The following is a 22513-nucleotide window of genomic DNA, read 5'->3' as shown; positions in this document are numbered from 1 at the left end:
TTGTTGTCTAAGGACTCCATATCCCCTATAATGTGCATTTTCATCACCAAATACAAACTTCTGGACATACCAGAGGTGGGATCAGTTCCCTAGTAGAACTAAGCTAAGGACAGTAATTCTAAATTAACAGTTCTCTTTTCAAGGATAGTAACTCTAACTTAACAGGGCTTGTCAAGGGCAGTAACTCTAACTTAACAGGGTTTGTCAAGGACAGTAACTCTAGATTAACAGGTGTTTGTCAAGGACAGTAACTCTAGATTAACAGGTGTTTGTCAAGGACAGTAACTCTAAATTAGCAGGTGCTTGTCAATGACAGTAACTCTAAATTAGCAGGTGCTTGTCAAGAACAATAACTCTAAATTAACAGGTGCTTGTCAAGGATAGTAACTCTAATTAACAGGTGCTTGTCAAGGACAGTAACTCTAAATCAACAGGTGCTTGTCAAGGACAGTAACTCTAAATTAACAGGTGCTTGTCTTAAAACTGAGGGCGCACGGCGGGTGTGACAGGTAAACAGAGGATGCTTACTTCTCATAGGCACCTGATCCCACCTCTGGTATATCTAGGGGTCTGTGTTTGCCCATCTAATTTGTATTCCTAATACGAGCTAAGAAATTGATCACTGTCCGTTATCTTCACCTTTATACGAGCTATAAGATTGATCGTTGGTCATTATCTTCACTTTTATAAGAGCTATAAGATTGATCGCTGTTCATTATCTTCACCTATATATTATATGAGCTATAAGATTGATCGCTGTTTGTTATCTTCACCTTTATACGAGCTATAAGATTAATCGCTGTTCGTTATCTTCACCTTTATACGAGCTATAAGATTAATCGCTGTTCGTTATCTTCACCTTTCATGGAATGGGTGATTCTCTCTACTTTGACAACGACGGTGATTCAGAGAATAAAAACTGCATTAATTTCATCTAATAATGCACTACAATATAAAATTAAATCCTAAATTCTGCTGACTTTCCAATGCCCTTCAATTCTACTTTCATCATCTACGTTCATTTTCCTTTCTCTGCACTTGAAGCCAGACCACTATTTACCTCCGCTCGCTTGGGATCGGATATGTGCACTTCAATCTTCTTGGCAGAACTTCCTAGTTGAAAGGGAAACTTTTTCTTTTTTTCATCCTATAGATCACAAAGTTAAACCATCACAAAGTTATACCACCACAAAGTTATACAATCACAAAGTTATACCATCACAAAGTTATACCATCACAAAGTTATACCATCAGAACACAAAGTTATACAATCACAAAGTTATACCATCACAAAGTTATACCATCACAAAGTTATACCATCAGAACACAAAGTTATACAATCACAAAGTTATACCATCACAAAGTTATACCATCACAAAGTTATACCATCAGAACACAAAGTTATACCATCAGAACACAAAGTTATACCATCACAAAGTTATACCATCACAAAGTTATACCATCAGAACACAAAGTTATACCATCACAAAGTTATACCATCACAAAGTTATACCATCAGAACACAAAGTTATACCATCACAAAGTTTGACCATCACAAAGTTAGACAATCAGTAGGCAATACTACTAATATCTGTAGGACATTTAACAGTTGTGATAGCATTAGCCTAGTGAGGGTTAGGGTTAGGGAGTTTACTTCATAGATGGGTGACCCTGCAATCGACTCTCAATTGTGATGCCGCATTAAACTAAAGGCGTCTAACATTGTGACTGTTCCTTAAGATGATTAACATAGATAGTGATTGTAATCCTAACCTTATCATACTGTAGGTAGTGATTGTAACCCTAACCTTAACATACTGTACGTAGTGATTGTAACCCTAACCTTAACATACTGTAGGTAGTGATTGTAACCTTAACATACTGTAGGTAGTGATTGTAACCTTAACATACTGTAGGTAGTGATTGTAACCTTAACATACTGTAGGTAGTGATTGTAACCTTAACATACTGTAGGTAGTGATTGTAACCTTAACATACTGTAGGTAGTGATTGTAACCCTAACCTTAACATACTGTAGGTAGTGATTGTAACCTTAACCTTAACCTTAACATACTGTAGGTAGTGATTGTAACCCTAACCTTAACATACTGTAGGTAGTGATTGTAACCTTAACCTTAACATACTGTAGGTAGTGATTGTAACCCTAACCTTAACATACTGTAGGTAGTGATTGTAACCTTAACATACTGTAGGTAGTGATTGTAACCTTAACATACTGTAGGTAGTGATTGTAACCCTAACCTTAACATACTGTACGTAGTGATTGTAACCTTAACATACTGTAGGTAGTGACTGTAACCTTAACATACTGTAGGTAGTGATTGTAACCTTAACATACTGTAGGTAGTGATTGTAACCTTAACATACTGTAGATAGTGATTGTAACCTTAACATACTGTAGGTAGTGATTGTAACCTTAACATACTGTAGGTAGTGATTGTAACCCTAACCTGAACATACTGTAGGTAGTGATTGTAACCTTAACATACTGTAGGTAGTGATTGTAACCTTATCATACTGTAGGTAGTGATTGTAACCTTATCATACTGTAGGTAGTGATTGTAACCTTAACATACTGTAGGTAGTGATTGTAACCTTAACATACTGTAGGTAGTGATTGTAACCTTAACATACTGTAGGTAGTGATTGTAACCTTAACATACTGTAGGTAGTGATTGTAACCTTAACATACTGTAGGTAGTGATTGTAACCTTAACATACTGTAGATAGTGATTGTAACCTTAACATACTGTAGGTAGTGATTGTAACCTTAACATACTGTAGGTAGTGATTGTAACCTTTAACATACTGTAGGTAGTGATTGTAACCTTAACATACTGTAGGTAGTGATTGTAACCTTAACATACTGTAGGTAGTGATTGTAACCTTAACATACTGTAGATAGTGATTGTAACCTTAACATACTGTAGGTAGTGATTGTAACCTTAACATACTGTAGGTAGTGATTGTAACCTTAACATACTGTAGATAGTGATTGTAACCCTAACCTTAACATACTGTAGGTAGTGATTGTAACCTTAACATACTGTAGGTAGTGATTGTAACCCTAACATACTGTAGGTAGTGATTGTAACCTTAACATACTGTAGGTAGTGATTGTAACCTTAACATACTGTAGGTAGTGATTGTAACCTTAACATACTGTAGGTAGTGATTGTAACCTTTAACATACTGTAGGTAGTGATTGTAACCTTAACATACTGTAGATAGTGATTGTAACCCTAACCTTAACATACTGTAGGTAGTGATCGTAACCTTAACATACTGTAGGTAGTGATTGTAACCTTAACATACTGTAGATAGTGATTGTAACCTTAACATACTGTAGGTAGTGATTGTAACCTTAACATACTGTAGGTAGTGATTGTAACCTTAACATACTGTAGGTAGTGATTGTAACCTTAACATACTGTAGGTAGTGATTGTAACCTTTAACATACTGTAGGTAGTGATTGTAACCTTAACATACTGTAGATAGTGATTGTAACCCTAACCTTAACATACTGTAGGTAGTGATCGTAACCTTAACATACTGTAGGTAGTGATTGTAACCTTAACATACTGTAGGTAGTGATTGTAACCTTAACATACTGTAGATAGTGATTGTAACCTTAACATACTGTAGGTAGTGATTGTAACCTTAACATACTGTAGGTAGTGATTGTAACCTTAACATACTGTAGATAGTGATTGTAACCCTAACCTTAACATACTGTAGGTAGTGATTGTAACCTTAACATACTGTAGGTAGTGATTGTAACCCTAACATACTGTAGGTAGTGATTGTAACCTTAACATACTGTAGGTAGTGATTGTAACCTTAACATACTGTAGGTAGTGATTGTAACCTTTAACATACTGTAGGTAGTGATTGTAACCTTAACATACTGTAGATAGTGATTGTAACCCTAACCTTAACATACTGTAGGTAGTGATCGTAACCTTAACATACTGTAGGTAGTGATTGTAACCTTAACATACTGTAGATAGTGATTGTAACCTTAACATACTGTAGGTAGTGATTGTAACCTTAACATACTGTAGGTAGTGATTGTAACCTTAACATACTGTAGGTAGTGATTGTAACCTTAACATACTGTAGGTAGTGATTGTAACCTTAACATACTGTAGGTAGTGATTGTAACCTTTAACATACTGTAGGTAGTGATTGTAACCTTAACATACTGTAGATAGTGATTGTAACCCTAACCTTAACATACTGTAGGTAGTGATCGTAACCTTAACATACTGTAGGTAGTGATTGTAACCTTAACATACTGTAGGTAGTGATTGTAACCTTAACATACTGTAGATAGTGATTGTAACCCTAACCTTAACATACTGTAGGTAGTGATTGTAACCTTAACATACTGTAGGTAGTGATTGTAACCTTAACATACTGTAGGTAGTGATTGTAACCTTTAACATACTGTAGGTAGTGATTGTAACCTTAACATACTGTAGATAGTGATTGTAACCCTAACCTTAACATACTGTAGGTAGTGATCGTAACCTTAACATACTGTAGGTAGTGATTGTAACCTTAACATACTGTAGGTAGTGATTGTAACCTTATCATACTGTAGGTAGTGATTGTAACCTTATCATACTGTAGGTAGTGATTGTAACCTTAACATACTGTAGGTAGTGATTGTAATCTTAACATACTGTAGGTAGTGATTGCAACCTTAACATACTGTAGGTAGTGATTGTAACCTTAACATACTGTAGGTAGTGATTGTAACCTTAACATACTGTAGGTAGTGATTGTAACCTTAACATACTGTAGGTAGTGATTGTAACCTTAACATACTGTAGGTAGTGATTGTAACCTTAACATACTGTAGGTAGTGATTGTAACCCTAACCTTAACATACTGTAGGTAGTGATTGTAACCTTATCATACTGTAGGTAGTGATTGTAACCTTATCATACTGTAGGTAGTGATTGTAACCTTAACATACTGTAGATAGTGATTGTAACCTTAACATACTGTAGGTAGTGATTGTAACCTTAACATACTGTAGGTAGTGATTGTAACCCTAACCTTAACATACTGTAGGTAGTGATTGTAACCTTAACATACTGTAGGTAGTGATTGTAACCTTAACATACTGTAGATAGTGATTGTAACCCTAACCTTAACATACTGTAGGTAGTGATTGTAACCTTAACATACTGTAGGTAGTGATTGTAACCCTAACATACTGTAGGTAGTGATTGTAACCTTAACATACTGTAGGTAGTGATTGTAACCTTAACATACTGTAGGTAGTGATTGTAATCTTAACATACTGTAGGTAGTGATTGTAACCTTTAACATACTGTAGGTAGTGATTGTAACCTTAACATACTGTAGGTAGTGATTGTAACCCTAACCTTAACATACTGTAGGTAGTGATTGTAACCTTAACATACTGTAGGTAGTGATTGTAACCTTAACATACTGTAGGTAGTGATTGTAGCCTTAACATACTGTAGGTAGTGATTGTAATCTTAACATACTGTAGGTAGTGATTGTAACCTTAACATACTGTAGGTAGTGATTGTAACCTTTAACATACTGTAGGTAGTGATTGTAACCTTAACATACTGTAGGTAGTGATTGTAACCTTAACATACTGTAGGTAGTGATTGTTACTCTAACCTTAACATACTGTAGGTAGTGATTGTAACCTTAACATACTGTAGGTAGTGATTGTAACCTTAACATACTGTAGGTAGTGATTGTAACCTTAACATACTGTAGGTAGTGATTGTAACCCTAACCTTAACATACTGTAGGTAGTGATTGTAACCTTAACATACTGTAGGTAGTGATTGCAACCTTAACATACTGTAGGTAGTGATTGTAACCTTAACATACTGTAGGTAGTGATTGTAACCCTAACCTTAACATACTGTAGGTAGTGATTGTAACCCTAACCTTATCATATTGTAGGTAGTGATTGTAAACTTAACATACTGTAGGCAGTGATTGTAACCTTAACATACTGTAGTGATTGTAACCTTAACATACTGTACGTAGTGATTGTAACCCTAACCTTATCATACTGTAGGTAGTGATTGTAACCTTATCATACTGTAGTGATTGTAACCTTAACATACTGTAGGTAGTGATTGTAACCTTAACATACTGTAGGTAGTGATTGTAACCCTAACCTTATCATACTGTAGGTAGTGATTGTAACCTTAACATACTGTAGGCAGTGATTGTAACCTTAACATACTGTAGTGATTGTAACCTTAACATACTGTACGTAGTGATTGTAACCCTAACCTTATCATACTGTAGGTAGTGATTGTAACCTTATCATACTGTAGTGATTGTAACCTTAACATACTGTAGGTAGTGATTGCAACCTTAACATACTGTAGGTAGTGATTGTAACCTTAACATACTGTAGGTAGTGATTGTAACCCTAACCTTAACATACTGTAGGTAGTGATTGTAACCCTAACCTTATCATACTGTAGGTAGTGATTGTAACCTTAACATACTGTAGGCAGTGATTGTAACCTTAACATACTGTAGTGATTGTAACCTTAACATACTGTACGTAGTGATTGTAACCCTAACCTTATCATACTGTAGGTAGTGATTGTAACCTTATCATACTGTAGTGATTGTAACCTTAACATACTGTAGGTAGTGATTGTAACCTTAACATACTGTAGGTAGTGATTGTAACCTTAACATACTGTAGATAGTGATTGTAACCTTAACATACTGTAGGTAGTGATTGTAACCCTAACCTTAACATACTGTAGGTAGTGATTGTAACCCTAACCTTAACATACTGTAGGTAGTGATTGTAACCCTAACCTTAACATACTGTAGATAGTGATTGTAACCCTAACCTTAACATACTGTAGGTAGTGATTGTAACCTTAACATACTGTAGGTAGTGATTGCAACCTTAACATACTGTAGGTAGTGATTGTAACCTTAACATACTGTAGGTAGTGATTGTAACCTTAACATACTGTAGGTAGTGATTGTAACCTTAACATACTGTAGGTAGTGATTGCAACCTTAACATACTGTAGGTAGTGATTGTAACCCTAACCTTATCATACTGTAGGTAGTGATTGTAACCTTAACATACTGTAGATAGTGATTGTAACCTTAACATACTGTAGGTAGTGATTGTAACCCTAACCTTAACATACTGTAGGTAGTGATTGTAACCTTAACATACTGTAGGTAGTGATTGTAACCCTAACCTTAACATACTGTAGGCAGTGATTGTAACCTTATCATACTGTAGGTAGTGATTGTAACCTTAACATACTGTAGGCAGTGATTGTAACCTTAACATACTGTAGGTAGTGATTGTAACCTTAACATACTGTAGGTAGTGATTGTAACCTTAACATACTGTAGGTAGTGCTTGTAACCCTAACCTTAACATACTGTAGGTAGTGATTGTAACCATAACATACTGTAGGTAGTGATTGTAACCTTAACATACTGTAGGTAGTGATTGTAACCTTAACCTTAACATACTGTAGGTAGTGATTGTAACCTTATCATACTGTAGGTAGTGATTGTTCTGTTGTAAAGTGATGTTGCATCAAACTTAAGATGATTAACATAGGTAGTGACTATTCCTTCCTAAAGTGGCCACCATTAAAAATGATTGATTGTATAATTTTTAACGTCCCTCTCGAGAATCTTTCACTCATGGTGGTGAAAGGCTGCAAAATTCAGGCCTATGTCTGGTGCTTACGGCCATTGAGCAGGCCTATCTCTGGCGCTTGTGGCCATTGAGCAGGCCTATGTCTGGTGCTTATGGCCATTGAGCAGGCTTATGAGCAGGGAGGGCAACAAATTTTGATCTATGCATGGCGATCAATAAGAAGGATGGGGGGGGGGTGCCTGTAACAACACAGGACCCAGTAGGAGGGGGGTGTTGCCTGTAACAAAACAGGACCCAGTAGGAGGGGGAGGGGTGCCTGTAACAACACAGGACCCAGTAGGAGGGGGTGCCTGTAACAAAACAGGACCCAGTAGGAGGGGGAGGGGTGCCTGTAACAACACAGGACCCAGTAGGAGGGGGGAGTGCCTGTAACAAGACAGAACCCAGTAGGAGGGGGAGTTGCTGTAACAACACAGGACCCAGTAGGAGGGGGAGGGGTGCCTGTAACAACACAGGACCCAGTAGGAGGGGGGTGGGTGCCTGTAACAACAGAGGACCTCAGGTTTTAAGGCTTTGTGAGGTTGATGAAGTTTGAAATGCCTTAGGTGTGATGCGGTAATTAGGTATACAATGTGGGACTTTCCCAATGTGAAGGGGTGCCCTCAGCAACAAGTCACTATGACCAGTATAAACAAGCTGTAATTGGTACCCAACTACAGCAGATAGTTTGCGATGTCAGTGCTGACCTACCTTCAGAAGAAACTCTACTCTTAAGTTTTCTTTCAACTATCAGTGCTGATCTACCTTCAGAAGAAACTCTACTCTTAAGTTTTCTTTCAACTATCAGTGCTGACCTACCTTCAGAAGAAACTCTACCCCTTTAGCAGACCTCTTTGGCTTTTCTTTCAGTTCACTCCACGTGTGCGTCCATTCAGCGTCCCAATGTCCGAAAATGTCTCCTCTGTTTGCATAAATAACCCGCCTGCAACAGTAAAATGTGAAATTTTATCATATACAAGTAAATAAACACTGTTCACTTTCATGCACATGTTGATATATCCCAGAGAACTTGAAATATAGACATCACAGAGTCTTCCATATCTGCTTCAAATTTAGATATTTCATTGAACATAGATGTTAATGGCAAACCTACTACTCAACTTTATGACAAACGAGACTACTTCAGTTTTTCCATCGTCAACATCTCATATTTATGTAGTAATATTCCATTATCAATGGCATATGGTGCTTACAACTCTCAACTGATTTGATATGTGAGAGCATGTTCTGCAAACGATCAATTCTTAAACTGAGGCAAGCTACAAACAAATAATTTTGTTACGAAGGTTTCAACAGTCTTGTTTAAAGTAGCATGGACACCATTTAGGTTAAAACATTGCTTAGAAATTTAATTGATCATTTGATAGTACAGTGGGGCCTCGTTTATCCGGACACTTTGGTTCCCAGCAAAATCGTTCGGATAAATGAAGTGTCTGTATAACTGAATTGCATATTTTCTATCTTTACATAAGTAACCAATATGCTTACTTTATTGATGTGTAGTGAATTAAACACATTCTATCATTGGATTTAACCATTTGCATTAGTAAATGAATTATGATAATGTTAACATTTACACACATTTGAAAGCACTAAAATTAAAATGTACGTGTGCAGTGTACATGTTTACATTGTACATGTATATTAGCACTATACGAACAACTATACAAAACAGTGTACTGTATGCACTAAAAACAAATAATGAAGCATTACAGGACAGGGAACTGAAAAACAAATAAATTATTAGTAACTAAGATAATCATTTCCTTCACATATTTTAACACACTTTACTTCATAAAAGAGGCCGATAATCTCCATGTGTCATGATTCACGGGTTCAAAAGTCTGTCAAAACAATATTCATCGTCCACAGTTGATTTAAGAATTTCATGTTTGTCATGTCTGTTAACAACATTTTTGGACCAAAATTCCATCTGCCAGAATTTATATTTCTTATTCTTTAACTATCCAAGCCAATATTGGGAGGACAAAATCATTCAAGGTAGCTCGCTATACTAAAATTATAAGGGATCATTAAAACACCTCTTATGAAGTATGATTTCACTATCAAACGAGTGATACAAGCTCTCAATTATTTTGTATGAATTTTTCTGGAATGATAAAAAAGGTGTTTTGTTTGCAAATAAGATATTCTAGAGTCCAAATTTTGCTGTGATTTGGAACATGATGAATATCTAATAAAACATGCCTAAATGACCAGATAGACATTCTAATTTTTTAAATAAAAAAATATTTATGAAAATTGAAAAGGTTATTTGTAATTTTTTTTTCATCTACGGATAAAATCTTCAAAAACATGTCTATTAGAAAAAAAGATATAACAGAGAAATATATGTTAAAAAGAAATTGAAATAAAATGGCTAAAATTCAGAAATATTGCAATTTTTAAAAATTTGAACCAAGCCCGGCAGGAATCATAAAAATATAGTCACAGAAAACAATTGTACATCATCTGCACAAGTCAAGGGTTATTAATTTGTTACCTCGCACTAACCCTTGACATCAGTGACTATCAAAAAGTTGGGCTCGTTCTGATTGTTTCCACAAAAGAGTGGGAACCAATGAGAATGCGGTTCTATTTATAACAACGCGAAGCGAGAGATTCAAATAAAAACACGTGTATTGATACCTACAGTTATAGCTATTTCAATCGTTTAAGCAATATTGTCCTAAGCAAAAAGGTTTCCAAACTTGATCTACAATCAATATACGTAATTAGTGGTGTAAATATTACAATTGCGCGTGTTTATCAATACAGCAGTATGAGATCGCGTCATTTGTATCCATGTACATCATAACAAGATGCAGTGATTTCATTGGATGTTTTATTTATTAATTAAGGACGATATCTTCATTACTAGCTTGAAAATACGGATGTACAGTGTATATTTAATTGCTGTTATAAAATTTAGAAATTCATTTCAAAATTAAGGATTATCTCCCTCATGCATAGCTCTTATCCTTGGACGAATTTGGCTCCACTTGTTTGGCACGCTGTTTTTGGCTATATTTAGATTTAAAACTTCATAGTTATTTCGGATTTCAAACATTTCGGTTGAGCATCACTGAAGAGACATTATTTGTCGAAATGCGCATCTGGTGCATCAAAATTGGTACCGTATAAGTTTTACATCTCCCTTATGCATACCTCTGATCCTTGGACGAATTTGGCTCCAGTTTATTGGCACTCTAGTTTTCCTTTTAGCTCCTACAAGTTTTTTGTCATTTTGAATTTCCAAATTTCAGCTTGAGCATCACTGAAGAGACATTATTTGTGGAAATGCGCATCTGGTGCATCAAAATTGGTACCATATAAGTTTTACATTATAGTGGATTGCATAATGGTCTAATGATCCCAACCTTTATATAGTGACTGATGTCAAGGGTTAGTGCGAGGTAACGAATCAATAACCCTTGACTTGTGAAGATGACTGTACATAGAAAACTACATTCTCTTGATGTAACATGGTTTACAAATTAAATGAATTTATAAAGGAAATTAATTGCTTGATTAAAAGCGTGTGCAATTATCAACCAGTTATTTATCTCAATTTTGATCAGGATCGGTACTTTTCTCTCGTTTAATTCAAATCTAACATATAGCGATATTTCTGAAGTTTGGTTTCATTTCAATTTCTTTTAGAAATATACTTGTCTAGTATATCATTTTTCTCACTGACATGTTTTTTGAAGATTTTTTTTTTACGTAGATTTCAAAAATATCAACTGTTGGTGACTATAAATAAACTCTCGATTACCTGTTTGTTACTATAAATAAAGTCTTGGCTACCTGTCCACTACTATAAATAAACTCTCGGTTACCTGTCTGTTACTACAAAAAAACTCTCAGTTACCTGTCTGTTACTACAAAATAAACTCTCAGTTACCGGTCTGTTACTACAAAATAAACTCTCAGTTACCGGTTTGTTACTTTAAATAAACTCTTGGTTACTATAAATAAACTCTCACTTTCCTGTCTGTGACTATAAATAAACTCTCGGTTACCTGTTTGTTACTATAAATAAAGTCTTGGCTACCTGTCCACTACTATAAATGATCAGTTACCTGTCTGTGACTATAAATAAACTCTTGGTTACCTGTCTGTTACTATAAATAAACTCTCGGTTACCTGTTTGTTACTATAAATAAACTCTTGGTTACCTGTTTGTTACTATAAATAAACTCTCGGTTACCTGTCTGTTACTATAAATAAACTCTTGGTTACCTGTTTGTTACTATAAATAAACTCTTGGTTACCTGTCTGTTACTATAAATAAACTCTCGGTTACCTGTTTGTTACTATAAATAAACTCTTGGTTACCTGTCTGTTACTATAAATAAACTCTCGGTTACCTGTCCGTTACTATAAATAAATTCTCGTTTACCTGTCCGCTACTATAAATAAACTCGTTTACCTATCGGTGACTATGAGGACACTCTTGGTGGACTTGCCATCTCCTATGATGACAGAATGAGCCACATACTCGTCAGTTTCTGCATACTTTCCTTTCTCAGTTTCCTGAAAATAAAATATTTAAATACATCATTATTCAGTGTTTTCTCAGATTCCTGAAAATGAAATACAATGTTATACTAAAGCTGTATGGCCATTACATCCACATAACAAGAGGCCCATGGGCCACATCGCTCACCTGAGTCACCTTGGTCCATATCAGAAGATTTTCCATATCTATTTGCATGTAAAACCGTAGTCCCTATTATGGCCCCAAACCTTCCCCTGGAGGCCATGGTTTTTGCAAACTTGAATCTACACTATGTCAGAAAGCTTTCATGTAAATGTGAACTTCTTTCGCCCAATGGTTCTTGAGAAGATTTTTAAAGATTTTCCCTATATATTTGTATGTAAAACTTTGATCCCCTTTTGTGGCCCCATCCTATCCCAAGGGGGGGGGGGGGGGGCATGATTTTAACAAACCTGAATCTGCACTATATCAGAAAGCTTTCATATAAATCTCAGCTTTTCTGGCTTAGTGGTTCTGGGAAGAAGATTCTTAAAGATTTTTCCTATATATTTGTATGTAAAACTTTGACCCCCTATTGTGGCCCCATCCGACCCCCAGGGGGCCATGATTTTAACAATTTATAATCTGCACTATATCAGGAAGCTTTCATATAAACCTCAGCTTTTCTGGCTCAGTGGTTCTTGAGAAGAAGATTTTAAAAGATTTTTCCTATAAATTTGTATGTAAAACTTTGATGCCCCCCTTGAGGCCCCATCCAATCCCCGGGGTCCATGACTTTAACAAACTTGAATCTGCACTATATAAAAAAAAATAAAAATCAAAGGCCTGAAGGGCCACAATGGCGTCGTGCTAAGAAAGCAAAGATTATAATGAAACTATGTACTGTCCAGTTTATCAATGCTTCATCCCTTATTGTATGTACACAGAGTAGATATAGCTTTATATAAATCTCAATGGAGAGTCTTCTACCTGTGAATATTTTGATGCCATTGACTACAGTCACACCTTGTTATTGCAAATTCAACAGGACTGAAATTAAATTTGAGATATCCAAGGATTTGCGATAACAAGGATAACACACACACAAAAAAGAAGTGGTTTGGACTGACAACTCTATTTACATATTCCCGATAACGAAGATTAGCTGTACATGTATTAAAAACACACATACAGCTTTGAATTCAAGCAATACCAAGAATATTTATCCTTCATACAGGAATAATGCTTCTAATACATCTGTACAGTAGCTCTTTTCACAAAAAAATTCAATTACAGATATATTTTTTTTACAATTCCATTCATTTCTTCAGAATATTTTTCAAAGGATTATTTACAATATCTAATGTTATTAAATAATGAAGATTTTTGTGATCAACCATTGCTTTCAATTATTGACACATCTTTGCTAACCAAGGGAGTACTCTACAATCCTTGGCACAGATGTAATTCACAAAGAACTGAAAATTTGTGCATTAAGATATTTAGTGAAAAAGTCAACTGTTGTGAGAACTCTCCTTTTAATAGTTGTAAAGGGCAGCATTGCATGTACTTGTTGATAACATAATAAAAACAAGAAATAAGTTTTAAACCAAAATTTTAATAAGAAATATGTGCAACAATGTAAACAACTATGGACCATTTGTAGTATATATCACTGCTAGCATCTCAAGAGATGAAAATCTAGTCAGATTAAAAAATTTTTTTGTTAATTCAGTAACTTTTACCTCCACAAAAACCTTTACTTGAAAGCCTTATAATAATGAATGCTTCCGCGCTTGGTTTGTTTACAATAACATTAACACGTGCCAGTGTTTATATACCGAGTTGACCAATGATTTGCAAACCTACAGATGCGTTAATACCCTACTGAGAATGCTACAGTCAAATAAACATTACCTACCCTAAAATATAATGACCATAAATAATCCGCGATACACTATTTCTCAGTTTAAATTTCGCCAACAGCACGCAATGTTTACAAACAAAACCCACGCTATCATTCGTCTAGACACGCTATCGTTTCAGACATCACGTGACTTTGCAAATGTAGTTCGCATGGAAATTGGAATTTTTATTTGATTTGTTTTTATTTTTTGTGAAAGTTTTTATATGTTAAAGTAAATCAATGTGATAATTTTCATTTGTTTCTCATTAACAACTTTAAAATGTCGTAAATCATTAAACAGTACAGATATTCATACGCCATTACAAAAAGCGCGGGATTTTTCCGCGGAAGCATCGATAGTCTGACACCTTCGGTCGCGTAAACTTTTCAGCTGATTCAGTCGTACACGCTGACTAGATGCCGTTCGAGCAAAGCACGACGCCATAAAAACCCAAAAAAACCGAAAAACAAAAAACAAAAAAACAACACCTTTGACCTTTTGACCCCCTATTGTGGCCCCATCCGATCCCCGGGGCCCATGATTTTAACAATTTAGAATCTGTACTATATCAGGAAGCTTTCATATAAATCTCAGCTTTTCTGGCTTAGTGGTTCTTGGGAAAAAGATTTTTAAAGATTTTTCCTATATATTTGTATGTAAAACTTTGATCCCCTATTGTGGCCCCATCCGACCCCCGGGGGCCATGATTTTAACAGTTTAGAATCTGCATTACATAAGGAAGCTTTCATATAAACCTCAGTTTTTCTGGCTCACTGGTTCTTGGGAAGAAGATTTTTAAAGATTTTCCCCGATATATTTGTATGTAAAACGTTGATCCCCTATTGTGGCCCCATCTGACCCCCGGGGGCCATGATTTTAACAATTTAGAATCTGCATTATATAAGGAAGCTTTCATATAAATTTCATCTTTTCTGGCACAGTGGTTCTTGAGAAGAAGATTTTTTAATGACCCTACCCTATTTTTACCTTTTCTTGATTATCTCCCCTTGGAAGGTGGCCTGGCCCTTTATTTTAACAATTTAGAATTCCCTTTACCTAAGGATGTTTTGAGCCAACTTTGGTTGAAATTGGCCCAGTGGTTGTTGAGAAGAAGTTGAAAATGTGAAAAGTTTACAGACGGATGGACGCCGGAATACGGGTGATCAGAAAAGCTCACTTGAGCTCTCAGCTCAGGTGAGCTAAAAACATTTTGTTATTAAAGAAATGTTAAATTACAAAAAGATGTGATAGTGAAACACTGGTATCCCCGGATTACAACAAAGCATAACCAGGTTACAGTTCAGTGCTAAAGTCACCGGATCACAACAAAACATAACCAGGTTACAGTTCAGTGCTAAAGTCACCGGATCACAACAAAACATATCCAGGTTACAGTTCAGTGCTAAAGTCACCGGATCACAACAAAGCATAACCAGGTTACAGTTCAGTGCTAAAGTCACCAGATCACAACAAAACATAACCAGGTTACAGTTCAGTGCTAAAGTCACCAGATCAAATATTTTGATGTCAATGGAAAGGTCTGACCAAAAGAAATTACCAAACCAAATATGGATTAATTGATTGATTGATGTTTTCCGCCACACTCAACAATTTTTCAGTTATATGGTGGCGCCCAGTTTTTTATTGGTGGAAGAGAGACCCCAGATACAATGTACCTGGGAAGAGACCACTGACCTTCCTGCAGTAAACTGGGAAACTTTCTCACCCGAAGGTCGGTGGTCTCTTCCCAGGTACATTGTAGCTGGGGAAGCTCTACCACTTATGGTGTAGAAGATTTGACCAAGGTTAAAGTTTTTTGCCACACACAGACAGATAGGCAAAAAACTAGATGCTTCTGAATCTTTAATTCCGAGGGCATAAAACATTTTCGTTTCTGTAACACAAACTTATCTCAGACTACGTGTCTGTAATACAAACTTATCTCAGACTATTTATCTGTCACACAAACTTATCTCAGGCTATTTATCTGTCACACAAACTTATCTCAGACTATTTATCTGTAACACAAACATATCTCAGACTATTTATCTGTAACACAAACTTATCTCAGGCTATTTATCTGTAACACAAACTTATCTCAGGCTACGTGTCTGTAATACAAACTTATCTCAGGCTACGTGTCTGTAACACAAACTTATCTCAGACTATTTATCTGTCACACAAACTTATCTCAGACTATTTATCTGTAACACAAACTTATCTCAGGCTATTTATCTGTAACACAAACTTATCTCAGGCTATTTATCTGTCACACAAACTTATCTCAGACTATTTATCTGTCACACAAACTTATCTCAGACTATTTATCTGTCACACAAACTTATCTCAGACTATTTATCTGTCACACAAACTTATCTCAGGCTATTTATCTGTAACACAAACTTATCTCAGACTACGTGTCAGTAATACAAACTTATCTCAGACTATTTATCTGTAACACAAACTTATCTCAGGCTACGTGTCTGTCACACAAACTTATCTCAGACTATTTATCTGTAACACAAACTTATCTCAGACTATTTATCTGTCACACAAACTTATCTCAGACTATTTATCTGTAACACAAACTTATCTCAGACTATTTATCTGTCACACAAACTTATCTCAGGCTATTTATCTGTAACACAAACTTATCTCAGGCTACGTGTCTGTCACACAAACTTATCTCAGACTATTTTTCTGTCACACAAACTTATCTCAGACTATTTATCTGTAACACAAACTTATCTCAGACTATTTATCTGTAACACAAACTTATCTCAGGCTACGTATCTGTAATACAAACTTATCTCAGGCTACGTGTCTGTTACATAAACTTATCTCAGGCTACGTGTCTGTAACACAAACTTATCTCAGGCTACGTATCTGTAACACAAACTTATCTCAGACTATTTATCTGTCACACAAACTTATCTCAGGCTACGTGTCTGTCACACAAACTTATCTCAGACTATTTATCTGTAACACAAACTTATCTCAGACTATTTATCTGTAACACAAACTTATCTCAGGCTACGTATCTGTAACACAAACTTATCTCAGGCTATTTATCTGTAACACAAACTTATCTCAGACTATTTATCTGTCACACAAACTTATCTCAGACTATTTATCTGTAACACAAACTTATCTCAAGCTATTTATCTGTAACACAAACTTATCTCAGACTATTTATCTGTAACACAAACTTATCTCAGGCTACGTGTTTGTCACACAAACTTATCTCAGACTATTTATCTGTCACACAAACTTATCTCAGGCTACGTGTCTGTAACACAAACTTATCTCAAGCTATTTATCTGTAACACAAACTTATCTCAGGCTATTTATCTGTAACACAAACTTATCTCAGACTACGTGTCAGTAATACAAACTTATCTCAGACTATTTATCTGTAACACAAACTTATCTCAGGATATTTATCTGTCACACAAACTTATCTCAGACTATTTATCTGTCACACAAACTTATCTCAGACTATTTATCTGTAACACAAACTTATCTCAGGCTACGTGTCTGTAACACAAACTTATCTCAGGCTATTTATCTGTAACACAAACTTATCTCAGGCTAGGAGTTTATTATCACGTACTTAACACACACTAGGAGTTTATTATCACGTGCTTAACATACACTAGGAGTTTATTATCACATACTTAACACACACTAGGAGTTTATTATCACGTACTTAACACATATATATAGTATATAACAGAGAGAGGACAGGGCTTACTTGTAGTATATAACAGAGAGAGGACAGGGCTTACTTGTAGTATATAACAGAGAGAGGACAGGGCTTACTTGTAGTATATAACAGGGCTTACTTGTAGAATGGCGTATCCCGAGGCCTCCACAATATTGTATGGTCTAACGACTTTGTCAGCATGGAATCTTCGGGGAGGACGGAGTCGACCAACATCATCAGACATTTCAGCAATCCTATATACATAATTCTATAGAATTAAAAAGTGACTTCAGCAATAAAAATCTGTGATTTTACAATCTCGACTGAATAAGATCTGATTTCACAATCCTGACCAATATAAATCTATGTTTTAACAATTTCAACCAATAAAAATTTGTGATTTCACAAATTTTGATCATCACAATGATATACATTTTAAAAAGCAAAAGGCCAAGTACTGCCAGGCAGCACTATCTAAGGAGGAATAATCCACCAGAGAAATCTGATTGTTTAAGGGGGAACAGCTCATCAGAGAAATCTGATTGTTTAAGGGGGAACAGCTCATCAGAGAAATCTGATTGTTTAAGGGGAAACAGCTTATCAGGGAAATCTGATTGTTTAAGGGGAACAGCTCACCAGAGAAATATGTTTGAGGAATAATCCACCAAAGAAATCCGATTGTTTAAAAAGGAATAACACACCAGAGAAATCCAATTGTTTAAGGGGAACAGCTGACCAGAGAAATCCGATTGTTTGAGGAATACCCCACCAGAGATATCTGATTGTTTGAGGAATACCCCACCAGAGAAATCTGATTGGTTGAGGAATACCCCACAGGAGAAATCTGTTTAAGGTAGCTCACTACACTAAAGTTTATCCTCTGTATGACACCACGTCACAGGATGGCAATTTAAATGTCTTGTGAAATTATTTGTATCGATCGATTTGATTGTCCATCATTGTAGCTCAGTGGTTAAAGCATTGGGCTGGTGAACCGCAGATCTCGAGTTCAAATCCGCCACAGTCTTTTGTTCATAAGTGTTGAAATAATTTTTTTTTTAAATCATGTTTTTATCCAAATTTGTATATTTTTTGCCTTTTTGGCATATATATTTATTGTATATCATCATATCTTTTATAATTAAACCAATTCGTACTGATTTGAGAAACTATTTCTGGGTGTAGTGACCCACCTTAAGGAGGAATACCCCACCAGAGAAATCAGATTGTAAAAGGAGAGATACCCACCAGAGAAATCCAATTGTTAAAGGAGAGATACCCCACCAGAGAAATCCGATTGTTTAAGGAGGAAGAGCTCATCAGAGAAATGTTTGTTTGAATAACCCACCAGAGAAATGTTTAAGGAGGGATAACCCACCAAAGAAATCCGATTGTTTAAAAAGGAATACCCCACCAGAGAATCTGATTGTTTAAAGAGGAATAATAGACCTGGTCGACACGTTAACCTATGGATTCTATCCAGCTTGGCAATAAAATCTAAAAGAAATTTAAATGCATTTCTGATATTAATAACTTCATTCGACATGTTTTAAAAGGAAGTCAGGCATCATGGCAATGTATTATTCCTCCTTAAAATACAAAACTGAGCCTGTTATTAACATCCTTAAAATATGAAACTGAGCCTCTCATTAAACCTCCTTAAAATACAAAACTGAGCCTGTTATTAACGTCCTTAAAATACGAAACTGAGCCGGTTATTAACCTCCTTAAAATACTAAACTGTGCCTGTCATAAAACCTCCTTAAAACACTGGTACTAAGGCCTTTTGAATTCTGTGTTAATGTGATCTACATCAATACAATGTACCTTTTTATTCCTTCGAATGAGCTGCTGGCAAAGTCAATCACTCCACTGGTCGGTCTTGTGACCACGCCCACTAAACCTTTCCCAATTCCTGAAACAGTCACATGATTGAATTCATTACCATGTCATTATGAACTAGATATTGTTTTTATGAAAAACAAATGTCTCCCCAGTTCCCCAAATTGGAAGTGTTCCAAATGAAACCTCCTCGCCTTAATGTACTGCATGGTATGGAGGAGAACAGAGACGTTATGATAAGCCACATAGGAGAAGTGTTCACAAACTATTTTACACCCTATACCCTTCAGATCCACTATAACTTTAAGGATAACGATTGCATCCTCCTGCCCGACAATATGCACATCTGCAAATGGCATTAAAGTATTGTACAAAATATCAAGTTTATCAGATAAGCCATATAGGCCTTCATAAGTTATTTCAACATCCTCCATCCCTCTTAGATCCATTATAACTTTTACAAAAATAACTGGATCCCCCTGTCCCAAAAATATGCACATTTACAAATGGCAACGAAGCACTGCACAAAGTGTCAAGTCTATGCAATAAGTCATATAGGAGCAGAAGTGTTCACAAGATATTTTACATCCTCCACCCCTCTTAGATCCACTACAACTTTTAAGAAAATAATTGGATTTTCCTGTCTCACCAATATGCACATCTACAAATGGCAGCCGCAATGAAGCATTGTACAAAGTTTCAAGTCTATCCGATAAGCCATATAGGAGAAGTGTTTACAAGCTATTTTACATCCTCCACCCCTCTTAGATCCACTACAACTTTTTAGAAATAATTGAATCTCCCTGTCCTGACAATATGCACATCTACAAATGGCAATGAAGCAATATTGTACAAAGTTACAAGTCTATCCAATAAGCTATATAGGAGAAGAAAGTACAAAAACAATGTGTCTCTCCCTGAAATAAATTTATCACGCCCCCCTAAACCCTTACAGACCTCTGAAACAGAGTCGCATGATTGAATTCATTACATGATGAAATCTACCACATAATTAAACTGATCATAACATTAGATTTCTTTCTCACATGCTTAAATCTATTATATCATAATATGAATTTCTTCACATGATTAAATTCATCACATTACTAGATTGATCACATTGCTAGATTTTTAAATCAATATTTTTTCTTTTAAAGTGTGACTCTGAAAAAAAAAAATCTGACTCCAAGAATTCAGCCACTAAGAAGGGTCATCATGACCCTGCAACTCAAAAAGTTAAAAAAAACTGTCCTCAGTACCCCTTGCTTGTTGTAAGAGGTGACTAAATGTCCGCAAAAACTGAGGCCTCATGTCACAGCAGGTGTTTTACTATAACAATGAACATAAACCTAAATTTTACAACAATCTGAGTGAAAGATTCTAGAGAGCAGGGTTCGACTTTCACACTTGTCACCTCAGCATTTCCACCCTGAATTCACACTAATCACCTCAGCATTTTCACCCGACCTTCACACCCGTGACCTCAGCATTTTCACCCGACCTTCACACCCGTGACCTCAGCATTTCCACCCGACCTTCACACTCATCACCTCAGCATTTCCACCCGACCTTCACACTCGTCACCTCAGTGTTTCCACCCAACCTTCACACTTGTCACCTCAGCATTTCCATCTGACCTTCACACCCGTGACCTCAGCATTTCCACCCGACCTTCACACTCGTCACCTCAGCATTTCCACCTGACCTTCACACTCGTCACCTCAGTATTTCCACCCAACCTTCACACTTGTCACCTCAGCATTTCCACCCGACCTTCACACCCGTGACCTCAGCATTTCCACCCGACCTTCACACTCATCACCTCAGCATTTCCACCCGACCTTCACACTCGTCACCTCAGTATTTCCACCCAACCTTCACACTTGTCACCTCAGCATTTCCACCCGACCTTCACACCCGTGACCTCAGCATTTCCACCCTGAAATGACTTGATGACTTGCTTGATAACCTTCTTCGCCCAAATGGCGACCTGGTGATGAGTTTGGATTGTTAGTAAATTTTGTATATATGTTTAAGAAATGAATACAAATGAAAATATTGTGAAAATCAATGCAATCCTATGGGCATTTAACTATGTTAGTATTCTGGTCTGGTGAGATAACGGAAGTCGTCTTTCAGAATTCTGGAAATGTCCATTGTACATTTTATTACACAAGAGCAAAACATTCGGTTAAACAGTGTGGGCATTTAGCCGGTTAAACAGTGTGGGTATTTAGCCGGTTAAACAGTGTGGGCAATTAGCCGGTTAAACAGTGTGGGCATTTAGCCGGTTAAACAGTGTGGGCATTTAGCCGGTTAAACAGTATGGGCATTTAGCCGGTTAAACAGTGTGGGCATTTAGCCGGTTAAACAGTGTGGGCATTTAGCCGGTTAAACAGTGTGGGCATTTAGCCTAGTTCAGGTAAAGGAACTGGGTAACTGATGCCCTAACAATCTAAGAAAATATTACACTACATAGGAAAGCCTGAAGAAGGGCCGATTAAGACATCGTTGACCAAGAAATGTCTGTGTCTCATTTATGAAGATTTGAAAATGTTTTTTTCTTCCTGCCAAAATGCTTGCAGCATCTCGGACTTTAATTGACGTTCAATATACGTATACTGATTTCTATCTATACATATACTGATATCCATACCTTTAAAAAATCCCTCAACTCCTTCTTTTTGGGCGCCCTCTATCGGCTTTCTGACAATCCCCGTAACTCCATCAAAAACGCCCTGAAAAAAGTTTTAAAATATTTACATCTAGCATCATTATGTAGGATTTTAATTTGAATTAATATCATGTTCAGCCCTATTTCTCCTGGGTC

At 36.2% G+C, this 22513-nt stretch overlaps 1 protein-coding gene across 8 annotated transcripts in view; it reads right to left on the bottom strand.

Moving 5' to 3' along the window:
- The window catches only part of LOC125662074 (intermembrane lipid transfer protein VPS13A-like), a 194987-nt gene that overhangs the window by 5163 nt on the left and 167311 nt on the right, over positions 1-22513 (bottom strand). For all 8 annotated transcript variants that reach the window (XM_056147820.1, XM_056147826.1, XM_056147822.1 and 5 more), the window contains 6 exons: positions 22340-22421; positions 19669-19756; positions 17981-18095; positions 12181-12284; positions 8544-8667; positions 1061-1147 (listed from right to left, as the gene is read on the bottom strand). In XM_056147820.1, the coding sequence (XP_056003795.1) occupies positions 1061-1147; positions 8544-8667; positions 12181-12284; positions 17981-18095; positions 19669-19756; positions 22340-22421 (600 nt within the window). The remainder of the gene's footprint in view (positions 1-1060; positions 1148-8543; positions 8668-12180; positions 12285-17980; positions 18096-19668; positions 19757-22339; positions 22422-22513) is intronic.

Source organism: Ostrea edulis, chromosome 8 (genome assembly GCF_947568905.1).
Source record: "Ostrea edulis chromosome 8, xbOstEdul1.1, whole genome shotgun sequence".
Taxonomy (NCBI): domain Eukaryota; kingdom Metazoa; phylum Mollusca; class Bivalvia; order Ostreida; family Ostreidae; genus Ostrea; species Ostrea edulis.
The sequence above is the reverse complement of the archived record's forward strand: the minus strand, read 5'-3'. Positions and strand labels throughout refer to the sequence as shown.